Source organism: Cololabis saira, chromosome 3, assembly GCF_033807715.1.
Source record: "Cololabis saira isolate AMF1-May2022 chromosome 3, fColSai1.1, whole genome shotgun sequence".
Taxonomy (NCBI): Eukaryota; Metazoa; Chordata; class Actinopteri; order Beloniformes; family Belonidae; genus Cololabis; species Cololabis saira.
The window spans coordinates 55,449,103-55,463,693 of record NC_084589.1 but is presented as its reverse complement, the minus strand read 5'-3'; the positions used below and the strand labels follow the sequence as shown (position 1 = coordinate 55,463,693).

Here is a 14,591-nt window from a genome sequence, read left to right as displayed (position 1 = left end):
TCATTCATTCATTCATTCATTCATTCATTCATTCATTACCAACTTCAGCATTCATTCATTCATTCATTCATTCATTCATTACCAACTTCAGCATTCATTCATTCATTCATTCATTACCAACTTCAGCATTCATTCATTAATTAATTAATTCATTCATTCATTCATTCATTCATTCATTCATTCATTCATTCATTCATTCATTCATTCATTACCAGCTTCAGCATTCATTCATTCATTCATTCATTCATTCATTCATTCATTCATTACCAGCTTCAGCATTCATTCATTCATTCATTCATTCATTCATTCATTCATTCATTCATTCATTCATTCATTCATTCATTACCAGCTTCATTCATTCATTCATTCATTACCAGCTTCATTCATTCATTCATTCATTCATTCATTCATTCATTCATTACCAGCTTCAGCATTCATTCATTCATTACCAGCTTCAGCTTTCATTCATTCATTCATTCATTCATTCATTCATTCATTCATTCATTCATTCATTCATTCATTCATTCATTCATTCATTTATTACCAGCTTCATTCATTCATTCATTCATTACCATATTCAGCATTCATTCATTCATCCATTCATCCATTAATCCATTCATCCATTCATTCATTCATTCATTCATTACCAGCTTCAGCATTCATTCATGCATTCATTACCAGCTTCATTCATTAATTCATTACCAGCTTCAGCATTCATTCATTCATTCATTTCCAGCTTCATTCATTCATTCATTCATTCATTACCAGCTTCGGCATTCATTCATTCATTCATTCATTCATTACCAACTTCAGCATTCATTCATTCATTACCAGCTTCAGCATTCATTCATTCATTCATTACCAGCTTCAGCATTCATTCATTCAAAAATGCATTATCAGCTTCAGCATTCATTCATTCATTACCAGCTTCATTCATTCATTCATTCATTCATTCATTCATTCATTCATTCATTCATTCATTCATTCATTCATTCATTCATTCATTCATTCATTACCAGCTTCAGCATTCATTCATTCATTACCAGCTTCAGCATTCATTCATCCATTCATTCATTCATTCATTCATTCATTCATTCATTCATTCATCATTCATTACCAGCTTCAGCATTCATTCATGCATTCATTACCTGCTTCATTCATTAATTCATTACCAGCTTCAGCATTCATTCATTCATTCATTCATTCATTCATTCATTCATTCATTCATTCATTCACTACCAGCTTCAGCATTCATTCATTCATATACATATATATATATATATATATATATATATATATATATATATATATATATATATATATATATATATATATATATATATATATATATATATATACATATACATATATATACCATGAACCTGTTCCCAGCAGGACTGGGGATCATCTAAGGTCAAAAGGTCAGGGTTCAGATTTCTCCATTTTCCAGGTTATACTATATGAAGTCTGTACTGACTGGGTCATGTGACCAGTTCTGGGTCAGCCTAATCAGTCAACAGCTGAGCTCTTGCCTCAAATAACTCCACCTTGTGATCAAACCATAGTTCTTAGCAGAAAAACGAAAACATTTTGAGAAACAGAGAACCTAGCAGATTCTGTAAATCTTATTTTTATTCAGATATTCCTTAAAATGTGTTGTCGAAAACAAAAATGATATTTTTTTGAAGAAAACTTTTTTTTACATTGCAGTCAATGGAGACCGTGGCAGGAATTGGCGTGTCTGTTGGACAACTTTCAAACATGGTTCAGAATTTTTCGAGTAACGGTGTGCGAGTGGTGAGGCTCCAAAGTTCTCCCAATGCATTCCGGATGGGTTTTAGCGCGCACGTTTGTGCACATTGCGCAAAAACGTGCACGCCAATTGCTTATGAAAGTCATAGCACACGATTCCCGATTAAGGCGCACGTTTCTACGTTTTTACTTTTCGCGTTCTCTCAAAGCTGTAGGAGGAGTAGCGAACCGAAATCTGTCCGGAAGATGAGGAATAATAAACCCGCAGAATAACAATAGTGCCTCTGGCCAGAGGCCAGAGGCATTACTCCTCCTTGCTATTGCATAGCTTTGGAGGAGCCGTGGCACTAATAATAATGTCATAATCCGTGTATATATCACGACCACGGATCCCATTGACTTTGCATGGTACAATATCCGTGGTGCCCACACGTAATTATACCACTTTCCGTGTTGGTACCACGGAAAATAGTGGTGAGAGGTCGTGGGCATTTTACGGATTTTTGTGAGATCAGGTTGTATTTTTCTGTTTTGTCAAAGTAATGTAGATTTTGATATATTTATCTTTCAGACTGAAACTGCCTCGATTTGAAAAATTTCACCTTACTGAGGATTAAATCAGCCAAAATGGGGAACGTACCATCAGAACACAGCATGGGCAACAGCCTGAGATGTTGCATTTGTTCTAGAGTTCTACCTCCATGCCGCAGCTTCAATGATTATTCCCGAGCGACTGTTCATGGTCAGGAGGTTTACGTGTTCAATGGAGGTGAATACTTCAGACATGTTGGCCACAATAGTATCTACAAGTGTGAATACTGCTTTCACAAGGAAGTCAGGGATCGAGAGGAAATGAGAAGAGAAGAGGAGAGGAGAAGAGAAGAAGAGCAAAGGAGGAGAGAAGAAGAAATGAGAAGAGAAGAAGAGCAAAGGAGGAGAGAGGAGGAAATGATAAGACAAGAGGAGCAAAGGAGGAGACAAGAGGAGCAAAGGACGAGACAAGAGCAAATGAGAAGAGAAGAGGAGCAAAGGAGGAGAGAAGAGCAAATGAGAAGACAAGAGGAGCAAAGGAGGAGACAAGAGGAGCAAAGGACGAGACAAGAGCAAATGAGAAGAGAAGAGGAGCAAAGGAGGAGACAAGAGGAGCAAAAGAGAAGAGAAGAGCAAATGAGAAGACAAGAGGAGCAAAGGAGAAGACAAGAGGAGCAAAAGAGGAGAGAAGAGGAAATGAGAAAACAAGAGGAGCAAAGGAGAAGACAAGAGGAGCAAAGGAGAAGACAAGAGGAGCAAATGAGAAGACAAGAGGAGCAAAGGAGGAGAGAAGAGGAAATGAGAAGAGAAGAGGAGCAAAAGAGGAGAGAAGAGGAAATGAGAAGACAAGAGGAGCAAAGGAGAAGACAAGAGGAACAAAAGAGGAGAGAAGAGGAAATGAGAAGACAAGAGGAGCAAAGGAGAAGACAAGAGGAGCAAAAGAGAAGACAAGCGGAGCAAAGGAGGAGAGAAGAGGAAATGAGAAGAGAAGAGGAGCAAAAGAGGAGACAAGAGGAGCAAAGGAGAAGACAAGAGGAGCAAATGAGAAGAGAAGAGGAAAGGAGAAGACAAGAGGAGCAAATGAGAAGACAAGAGGAGCAAAGGAGGAGAGAAGAGGAAATGAGAAGACAAGAGGAGCAAAAGAGGAGAGAAGAGGAAATGAGAAGAGAAGAGGAGAGGAAAAGAGAAGAAGAGCATAGGAGGAGAGAAGAGGAAATGAGAAGAGAAGAGGAAAGAAAAAGAGAAGAGCTTAATCAAAGATTACAAAAATCAAGGAACCAAGCTGAAAAGCAGCACGAAAAACAAATTACCGACACCATTTTACAGGAGTCGAAGAAAAAAGTTCTGAAAGGACATTTGGATGAATTTGAGGCCGAGTCAGATAAGAGCAGTGATGATTTTCTAGCAATCCTCTCTTTGAAATGTGACATTGAGGTTTCAGATCTGAGTCTCCCTGAACTGACAGCTGATCAGCTGGGGAAGATCCTCCCAGCTCTGGACAAACTGCTCTTCAGTGAATGGATTATTGATCCACCGTCTCTCAGCACTCTGCAGCACACCCAGGTCTACGTCACCGAGCTGAGCGCTCTGTCTCTGGAAACTTCTCAGGGAGTTGTCCTACAAGTCATCTCTGACCACGTGCACTTCCTGGTGGGGTCTATTGACAAATCAGCATCCAATTATTCTGAAAGTTTGACACTGACTCAAGCCCTATATCTCACCTTGATACACTTCTTGGATGAGACTGGGGAGTGTAATGCTGATGCCGTCCTCATCGCTAAACGATGGATGGGAGACGAGCTCTCCACTGAGAAGATCTTTGTTGTTGAGTTCCTGAGCGTCCTCACATCGTCACTGCAGACGGCAGTTGAACGGAGCTCTGTGTTTATTACAAAGATGGAAGTAGAATGCTTGAAACTTCTTTTATCAGAGCTCACAGATTCAATCCAAACCCACTCTGAAACCACAAAAATTATCCTAACACTTGTAGAAAAAAACCAATGGTCTCCAACTGAAGCACTTAATCTGCTCAAAGAACTGTCACAGAAATGTGCACAAGGCGATTCAGTGGTTAAAGTCTTGACATTGATACAAGTGAATGACGTATCTCCAGACTGGACGGATGAACACGGGCACTCTCTCACACAGGTCCTTGGTAATATGGACATCCAGGATTTCCAAAAGATTCTCAGAAGGAAAGATGAGCACAGTCTACTTTCAGCTGTGGCAGAGTTAAAAATGTCACAGAATTTGGATGATGATGAAATTAGTTTCATTAAGAACATCACCACTGGTGTTGTAAAACATTTAGAAAATGTACCAACAAATTCTCCATCTTCAAGATATTCCTTAAAGGATGGAGCCTTGAATGAAGATAACATACAGAACTGTCTCTCTCTTCTCTGTAAAGCAGTTTTTGACACAAAAGGCTGGTGGCCTACAGTGAAACACATGGTGCACTGGTGTGTACTGGTGATAAAAAAGAAGACTGGAGCACCACAACTGGTTGGAATAGAAGAAGACCCATGTGTCATAGCAATGTTTGCAGCCGCATGTGTCTACATGGGAAACAAAGTGGACATTGTTCTGAGCTCTGTTGATCACTCAAAAGAGCAATCTGAGGAGTGGTCGGCCTTCTACAACAACCTTGGAATTTCTCTAAACACAAACATGAAGACAGACGCATCACTCAGAGATGTCTATGGAGCAGACATTGTCTATGGTATACTGGATGACTTCGTTTCTGATTACTTTCAGCATGGCAAAGACGTGATGGAAAATAGACAACCTCAGCTAATTCGAGGTTTCATCATTGATGCAAAAAGCTTAAGTTCTTTGGAAAAACTGGATCTGTCAAAGCTCAAACAGAATGAATCTGAAGTTGTTGCTGCAGAAGTAATGGAGACTCTCGTACACAAGTTCCAAAGTGAAGAAATGGGATTGAAATGCAGATTTATCAAGGGTCTTTTTCAGGGTCTCCACACAAATCTAATCGATACAAACACCAAGAGTGAGTTCATCCAAGTCTTTAATAAAATTACTGGAAAGCCATTGCTTTCCAATCAGATCTTCGTTTTGACCATTGTTGAGAATCTCCTCAAAGTTCTTACAAATGAATCAGTAGATGGGAAAATCATGACATCTGCTGCAAATCGATGGTGTTTGGATGTCTTGTTCCCCTGTGCAGAGCAATTCCAAGGCTCAAAGGAAGAAGCAAAAGAAGTCTTTCAAATGGCTTCCACTCTTGGCGTGCCATCACTTTGGCCACCAACAGAGATCTTGAGCCTCCTTGGAGCATTAGCTCACCACCATCATGATGAAGACTGCATTTCCATCATGAAAGTTTTACATCTGATGACAACATACCAGGTTTCATCCAAGTGGACAGACGAGAGAAACAGATCTCTCCTCGAGCTCATAGATTCACATACAACTGAGAATCTCATTCAACATTTAGAAAAGAGCTTTGCAGATGAAAAATGCAAAAGTGTTGACATGCTCTTTAATGAAATACGTCAGATGAAAGACATAGATGAACAGACTCTGAGTAAATCTGAGACTGTAGTAACGTATGTAACAAACCTCATCAAAAGTGGTGATATTGACAAACACAAAGATGTACAGCGAGCAAAGTCTCTGGGTCACAGTCTGGAAACAGAAGACCTTCAAGAAGTCCTGGCAGTTTTATGCAATGCTGTTCACCTACACATAGCTAAAGGGAAGTGGTTTCCTAGGGCTACCCAGATGATGAGCTGGTGCCTCTTGGCCTTATCTGATAATGGGAAACTCTTGGAAATGGGAACTGGAGAAGGAAAGTCTTGTGTCATAGCCATGTTTGCAGTGCTGCGTGTGCTGAGAGGTGAAAAAGTAGATGTGGTTTCCAGCTCTTCAGTCTTATGTCAAAGAGATGCAGAAGAATGGAGTGAGTTCTACAACTACTTTAACATTACTGTTGACACAAACACAAACAAGACAGAAGATGAGGATCGAAAAGAATGCTACCAGAAGGATGTGGTCTATGGAACCATTGATGCCTTCGCTGCAGATCACCTTCGCCAGATATTTGAGATGAAGGATGTGAGACCTGATCGCAGCTATCAGTGCGTTATAATTGATGAAGTGGATTCCCTTCTGCTGGATCAGGGAGTGCAGCTGACCTACCTGTCCAGCCCCATGGTCTCCATGGAGCACCTGAACACCATCCTCGCCATGATCTGGGGCCACGTTTCTCAGTACGGCTTTCTGTCCTCAGGACATAGGACCTTTGTCCAGGGTCCTCCAGCCTCATTCTTCAAGGCCGTCTTTGACTCAATCAACACAGAAGAAACTGGAATCGATGACCCAATGGACATTTTAAATATTGCTGAACAAACCAACACTGTGCCAATGGGGTTTACAGAGGCGATCTTCAAAAGTGAGAAGAACCTTCCTGACCAACTCAAAACTGTGAGTCAGGATGCCATGGTTGAATTTTTTGAAGAATTGGAGGACTATATCCCTTACGGGTTTACCATTTACACTCCAGACGATAAGGGATTGCTCTGTCTCAGAAAGGTTAGCCCGTACAACAAACACCAAATCCCAGAGCTGACGTTTCTTGTCTTGGAGGAAGGCTTGTGTTGTCCTCTCTATGACTCAGAAGAAAGTCTTATCAGGCCAATTGCAGACTTTATCACAGAGAAGATTCAGTACACCCCGTGTACAAACAACAAATACAAAATCAGCATCCCCGGATTCTTGAAAAGTCTGATTGAAAGCAAAGTGTCAGCGTGGGTTCAGAATGGCTTTCTGGCGATGCAGCTGAGGGAAGGACGGGACTATGTTGTTGAAAACAACAATGTCTGTCCTGTGGACTTCAGATCCACTGGTATTGTAGAACTGAATAAGAAATGGGGCGATGGCCTGCAACAGTTTGTTGAGATTAAACACCAAATCAAATTGAGCACAATTTCAACAGTTACAAACTATATTTCTAACATCTCCCTTTTTAAGAAGTACGAGGGAAAGATATATGGAACAACAGGAACACTTGGCGGCAAAACAGATATTCTGTTTTTGCAGGACTTATATCCAAACCTGTCTGCCTGCAAAATGCCAACTTTCAACAGGAAGTTGTTGTTTGAGGTCAAAGGTACACTGAAGAAATCTGAAGAGTGGAAATCTGAAATAAAACGTACAGTCATGGCTCAGATCTCGCCAAATTCCTACAGGGGTGGAAGAGCAGCCCTGGTAATCTGTGAAACCATCAACAAAGCCAACGAGATCTACGAAGACCTGAAAAGCAATGTCCCAGGTGAAATAATTCTCTACTGCCGCAGTGACAAAGACAGTTTGAGCAAAATGGAAAAGGAACTTTTTCCTGGAGACGTCATTGTTGCCACAAACCTGGCTGGGCGTGGCACAGACATTAAAGTGTCCAAACAGGTGAACAATAACGGGGGACTCTTTGTGATTCTCTCCTTCCTTTCAGAGAACCAAAGAGTGGAACTTCAGGCTTTTGGTCGAACAGCACGGAAAGGCAAACCTGGATCTGCACAGATTATCACTATCACTGAAAATCTTCAGCAAGATTTCAGTATGGTGACATCTCTAAAAGAAGTGAAGAGAAACAGGGACAAATGTGCAGTGGAAAAGATAAATAGCATGATGGATGATGTCACAGAGATGAATCTGAGAGAGGAACTGTTTTCAGAGTACTGTGAAACACTTCAACAGATTTACAGAGACACAGCTGGAGATGAAAAAAGAGCTGTTGTGGCCGTCATGAATGAGTTCTGGGGGATCTGGCTGCAAATTCATTCAGAAGACATTGAACAGTTGAAGAGAGATGAACTGCAACTGAGACTGAAAGATGACGTGTCAAAGGCAAAAAGTCAGTCTGAAAATCAGACTTCACCTTCTTCTAGCATTTATCATTACATCAAGTTTGGAAATATAGCACTAGATAAAAAACAATGGGACGTCAGCACCAAGCTCTTTGAAAAAGCCATGAATCAAGATGAAAGCTGGGCATCCATTGCTTTTTACAATCATGCATACTGCACAATAATGCAGAGGAATCCAGATTATCTCACTAATGCAATAACAGATTTGAGAAAAGCTAAAGATTCTCTAGAATATCTCATTGAAGAAAGCTTGATCTGTTTGCAGTTTGTGAAAATGTCCACTGCAACCTCAACCAACAATGACCCAACCAGCCTTGAAAAGCAATTCACAACCAAGTGCAACATGTACAAGTCATTTGATGAGAACATCACTGAGGCCATCAAAAAGCTGGAGGAAATTCGTGACAAGGAAAAGGATGCATTGGCCAAAAAATCACCAGTCTTCTCCCTGGTTTCAAGTGCTGATGAAGAACTCCAAGCTGAAGCTTACAACCTCTACAATAAAGGTATGAAATATATATTTGCTGTCGAAGAAGAGCCCACATTATGGGGTGCTCTGGTGGTGCTCTTTCTTGGAATTCTTCAGATTGTTGCTGGAGTATTGCTCACAGTGTTTACATTTGGTACTCTGGCTAAGGTTGGCATGGGACTCATCACTGAAGGCGTATCAGACTGTATCTACGGCATAGAGGCCCTTGTGACAGGAGAGTTCAGCTGGAAGTCATGGGCTATAGAGAAAGCCATTTCAATCGGTATATCACTTATTTCCTTTGGAGTTGGTAAGTTGATAAAGTTGGTAAAACAGGGCTTCAAAGCTTTCAAAATGGCACTAAAAGGTTTAGGGAAAAAGCTGAAGGCTTTGCCAAAGTTTCTCTCCAAGCAGGCTAAAGCAAGCTTCAGTCAGGTCACAAAAACAAGCATGAAGAATGCAATAAAAAGCAGTTCCAAACACATTGTGAAGGAAGTCATTTTTAAAGGACTTGAGAAGGCACAAGACGCACTACTGAAGGAAATACTTGAAAGAATCAAAACAGATTTGTCAAAGAGAATTGTTGAACAAGTGAAAACTAACATAGACAACAACCCCTTGAACACATTGGTAGACTCTATTATCCTCTCACACCTCGAACATAAGGAACAACTCAACGATCTATTGAAGGACAAGGACAGAAGGAGTGACCTGCTGTTTATTTTCAAACGGTACAGCAAAACTGCTCTACAACCATTTAAGGCTGACCTGGACTGGCAGAACAAGCTCAACTCATCCATAATCAAAATAATGGACGCAGCTAGAGCTCATACTACAGGAAAAGCACATACAATTCTAACCATCATCAAAACTGTCCACTACGGGATCCTGGCAGCAGATGCCACTGCTGCAGTACTCACTCTGTCCGACAAGTTTTTCTTAAAACTTAAGGAGGAGCTGAATTCTTTTAAAAAAGAACGCTCTATGACAGAGAAAGTTGAGATAAATGACCTGTCATCTTCAGAACTTGAGATGCTGAGAGAATTCAAGCAGGAGTTGGCCGGCACCATCAGTGAATTACTGGCTGATGCTTTAGTGGAAGTGTCCCATCAGAAGTTCTTCAGTCACATTGTCTCTTCTGTTCAAGGTAAAGTGAATGACGCCATAAGGGAAAAAGCAGAATCTGGCTTTAACAAAGTAAAGGATAAATTCAGAGATCACCAGAAACAAAAAGCAGCAAAAGCAAGTAAACTCTCAAGATCACATGCAGAGAAAGTCAAAAATCCTAAGACAAGGGGTGCAATTCTTGATGTCCAATTCCTGTCAGAGGTCACTGGAACTAAAGCTGTCATACTAACACAGGACAGACGTGGCAAACTTACTAAAATGCAAGTGATGAACCCGACCAATAAACCTGCCAGTCAAACTGTCACACTGATCTACACACCAAAGAGTGCCCAATATCCCGATGGCCGTTATGATGCGTTAATCAATAACACGGTCATATTCACAGACGGCAAGACCTCACTGTTTCATGCTTTTGCACAAGGCATTAAACCAAACGCTGGTCAACATGAGGTCACATTGGAAGCAAACCGGCTCAGGTCCATGGAGGCTGCTGATCTGCTCAGAAACCCCGGCCAATGGGAGGGTTTAATCAAGCGCTCAGAGTGGACTCAAAGAGTCAGAGGTGGAAACTGGTACATGGCAGAGGGAGCTGAACCAAACAGGATCATCAAAGACAGCAAAACAGTAACCATACCAGGGGTTTGGAAAGTGAAACAATACAAGGAATGGCAAAAACATGCAACCCAAAATCCAGAAATTGGAAAAATCCTGAATACGGACCGTCAGCCACCAGTCCGTAGTATGCTGGAAGCTAAAAACATGAACCTGAGTGGAAAACTAGCACAGGCTATGCTTAAAGAGAGAGCAAAGTCTTCTCCTCTGGATCCCAACCTGATAACGGATGTGCAGAAATATCGTGGCCATGAATTTCCAGCTGTTTATGGGCCTAAAAAGGCACACAGTCCGTTTGCAGATTCAAAATATGAAGACTTTAGATCAAACTTGGCTAGGACCATGAGTAAAGATGATGTTGAGGGAACCTTCAAACTGACGATCCTCGGTGCGATGATGAGACAGCTGGACGGCGGCAGCAGCTCCAACATCCTGCAGATGAAGAGGAAGAATACGAGCAGGCTGGCCATGTTTGATCACAGTTTTCAGGAACAAAGTCTGAAGTTGGTGGACGGATGGTTCAGCCGGCTGCAGGGGTCAGGGGTCATGACGGTCGACCATCACCTCACCATGACGACCTGGATCAAAAGAAAGGGCTACAGGGACCAAAATGATCCACACACGGTCCAAATCACCAACTTCCTGCAGTGAAAAGGTAACGTTTAACTTTTAATAGGTTATTGCAATTAAGCACTGACAAGTAATTATTTTTCTTTGTTTTGTTTTGTTTTGTTTTTATGTTTTGAAAGTAAAACGCAGTTACACTGTATACTTTTGCAAATGATGAACAGCTAACCAGAGTGGTTTTGTGGTCTTTCTGCAGTTGTGACCATGTGAGGAGAAACAACCGCAGGGTCGTGGACCTTCCTGGCGGTCGTAACGAGGCCTCTCTGGATTGGTGTCCAAAACACTTCATTTTCTATCTGTTTTCGATTGAAATTAATTTTAAGTTGTACTTACTGTTGATGGGCTCATTGCAGTAAACTAAAGTCAAAAGTTAAAGACCAGCAGCAAGTACTTTTTCCAAAACAGAAGTAGACACAACCAGTTTTTAGAAACCACTTTGCCCTGTGGGTCGCATTAATAACTAGAAAATTTCTGGAAATTTTGATATGGGCATGCCCTACCGCCCATTCGTCCCCTCTTGCTGCTTTGGTTTGGGGCTGTAGTGGTTGTGTTTAGGGTGGTTCTATGTCAGTTTGAGGTGTTTTTACGCTTGTATTTCATTCATTCCTGTGCTCCCAATAGTTATTAATGGGGCGCGCTTTTTGGCATCTAGCGTTGCCACGGTAACGCTTTTGACTGAGAAAAGTAATGCCCATCGAGGCAAGATGGAGACGCATCTAACGATGTATGCCGTGCATGGGTGCACGTTCCGGTTCAGGCTACGTTAACGGATAGGTTTTTTTTTTCACCATGGTACAAAACCCCATCCGAATGAATGGGGCCATTTGGCCTGGATTTTGACATAAAATTTCCTTAAATCCCAGCTTCATAAAATTTGAGTATGTTGAATTCCACAGCGTGCCGAGTCAGGGGACATTTGTACGATGTCTCTACGATAACCTGTTGCCTGGCAACAAGCGTCCAAATTCAAACAGAAATAAAAAAAAAAATGAAAGGTCAATATCGCAAAAACTGTAGTAATTAGCATAATGAGGTTGTAGGGGCCGTTACTGCCAATCGGGCCGAGTGTTTGAAAGTTACAACCATGTCTCTACGATAAAGTTCGGCCGAGCAATAAGCGTCCGAATTTTCGCCTTTTTTTTTGCTTTTTGGCATCTAGCGTTGCCACGGTAACACTTTTTACTGAGAAAAGTAATGCCCATCGAGGAACCATGGAGACGCATCCAACGATGTATGCCATGTATGGGTGCATGTTCCGGTTCAGGCTATGTTAACGGATAGGTTTATTTTTCACCATGGTAAAAAACTCCATCCGAATGAATGGGGCCATGTGGCCTGGATTTTGACATAAAATTTCCTTAAATCCCAGCTTCATGAAATTTGAGTATGTTGAAGTCCACAGCGTGCCGAGTCGGGAAACATTTGTACGATGTCTCTACGATAACCTGTTGCCTAGCAACAAGCGTCCAAATTCAAATGGAAAAAAAAAAAAAAAAGAAAGGTCAATATCACAAAAACTGTAATACTTGGCATAATGAGCTTGTACGTACCTTTAGGGACAATCAGGCCGAGTGTTTGAAAGTTTGAACGATGTCTCTACGACAAAGTTCGGTCGAGCAATAAGCGTGGGAATTTTCGCCTTTTTTTTTGCTTTTTGGCAACTAGCGTTGCCACGGTAACCCCTATTACGGAGAAAAGTAATGCCCATCGAGGCATGATGGAGACGCATCCAACGATGTATGCCATGCATGGGTGCACGTTCCGGTTCGGGCCGCATTAACGGACGAAAAAAAGTGCGGAATAAGAATAATAATAAAAAGAAAAGGGAAACCTTTTCTAGATACTAATATATCGCCTTCATTTTCATGTTTTTCCTCGTTTTTCCGGCCGTGTTTTAGTTTTTGGGGATTTTTTTTTTCCACATCAGAGCGGGGTCATGCTGTACACCCGCTGGTGCGCAGTGGGACTTTTGCGACTTTAGCTTGTTAGCAAAATGCTAGCAACATTGCCCTTTGGGCCATTCTGGACGATTGCAATATGGTCATGCCATTACTTGGCATGCCCATAATAACACACATTTTATGTGGAAATAGAAACCTTACTGTAGATAATGTTACCACATCGTCGGTAAAGTAAATCATCATCATTCATTATGATGAAAGAAATCTTACCACATGTTGATGCAATTTTATGGAAGCTTTGAATTAAAACTTATTTTTTATGCTTGTACATGAATCCTGACCAGACGCTCAAAAGGAAAAACTGGTGTTTTTTCTAATGATGACATAGTTAGTGATCCAGTACCAGTTTTCTAGTTTGCGTGAATAAGAATAATAATTTTTAAAGTCACAGTATTTGATATTGATAGAATTATATAAGAGAATGTTTCAGTTCAGTGTTGGACTCTGATACGAGCTCCTACTCATGCTGGCACTGAGGAATTATTGTAATTGGGGTTGTGTTCCCTCAGCTTTTTTTTTTGTCATAGTAACAAATTGCTATAGCGTGGTAGAAAATCAATCGTTTCAAGAACTTCTCTTCGCATTCAAAATAGACATTTTACTTACCTGGAATGTTTAAAGCCATATTATGTAGAAATAACACACTGACATCATGTAACAATAAAGTTTATGTCAGCTTCATCACCAACAACAGTGCACTTATTGTGGGACAAAATGATATTACAAAATGTGGCAGATCGGCCTCATTCATTATCATTATTATTCTTCTTCTTATTATTATTATTATTCTTATTATTATTATTAATAATAATAATAATAATAATAATAATAATAATAATATTATTATTATTATTATTATTATTATTATTCTTATTATTATTAGTAGTAGTAGTAGTAGTATTATTATTATTATTATTATCATTAGCTCAGTATCGTCGGTTGGTCTTTCTTCAACAACGTAGACCCATTGGTTCCCCATGTGGTCAGAAGTGGTATTACTACAAAAACGGGTTTATCAGCTTGTTAGTCATTTGCTGTAATCATATTATGTTAATTGTCTTCTGGAAATAATGGTGTGTTGGAAAAAGGGGATTTTCATCCATTTAATGGAAACGTATCAATATATGATAAGCTTGTCAGATTTTTTTTCGTCTAATGTATCTTCTTTAATTATTATCCTACAACAATTAAATCCCTTCTACATTGTACTACATTTCCTAAACGGTTTTACATGTTGATTTTGCATAGTAATAAGACATAACTGAATTTACATAAAATGTAATAGTTTTAAGGCTTCTCTTGGGGAACAGACAGGAGGGGGATCGTCGACTCAGTTAATCATTGTTTTCTCTGTAACAACTGCAAAGCATTTGTTTGGTGATGGGTAATTTTCAAATGAATAAATATATTCACTTTCACCAAGTTGTCGTTTTCTTTTTTTTTTTCTTTAGGTGAGAGAAATATAGATTAATTAAATGTTTCAAGTCCAGTTTTCAACTTCTAATTAATTCTGTGTCAACAAATTAGTTTCCTCTCTCCAGCTAAATTAGTTTAAAAAAAATTGTGACATAAACTAAGCTATTCAAAACAAACTTTATCAATATTAAAATCAAAAGGGATCAATCA

General features: G+C 40.1%; 1 protein-coding gene across 1 annotated transcript in view; it reads left to right on the top strand.

The window, feature by feature from the left end:
- LOC133440573 (uncharacterized) overlaps window positions 1-14,383 on the top strand; it is a 30,975-nt gene extending 16,592 nt beyond the window's left edge. Inside the window, exons 2-3 of the mRNA XM_061717885.1 lie at window positions 2,324-11,032; window positions 11,201-14,383. Coding sequence (XP_061573869.1) covers window positions 2,380-11,028 — 8,649 coding nt within the window. The 5' untranslated portion in view covers window positions 2,324-2,379 and the 3' untranslated portion in view covers window positions 11,029-11,032; window positions 11,201-14,383. The remainder of the gene's footprint in view (window positions 1-2,323; window positions 11,033-11,200) is intronic.
- Window positions 14,384-14,591: the final 208 nt, after the last annotated feature.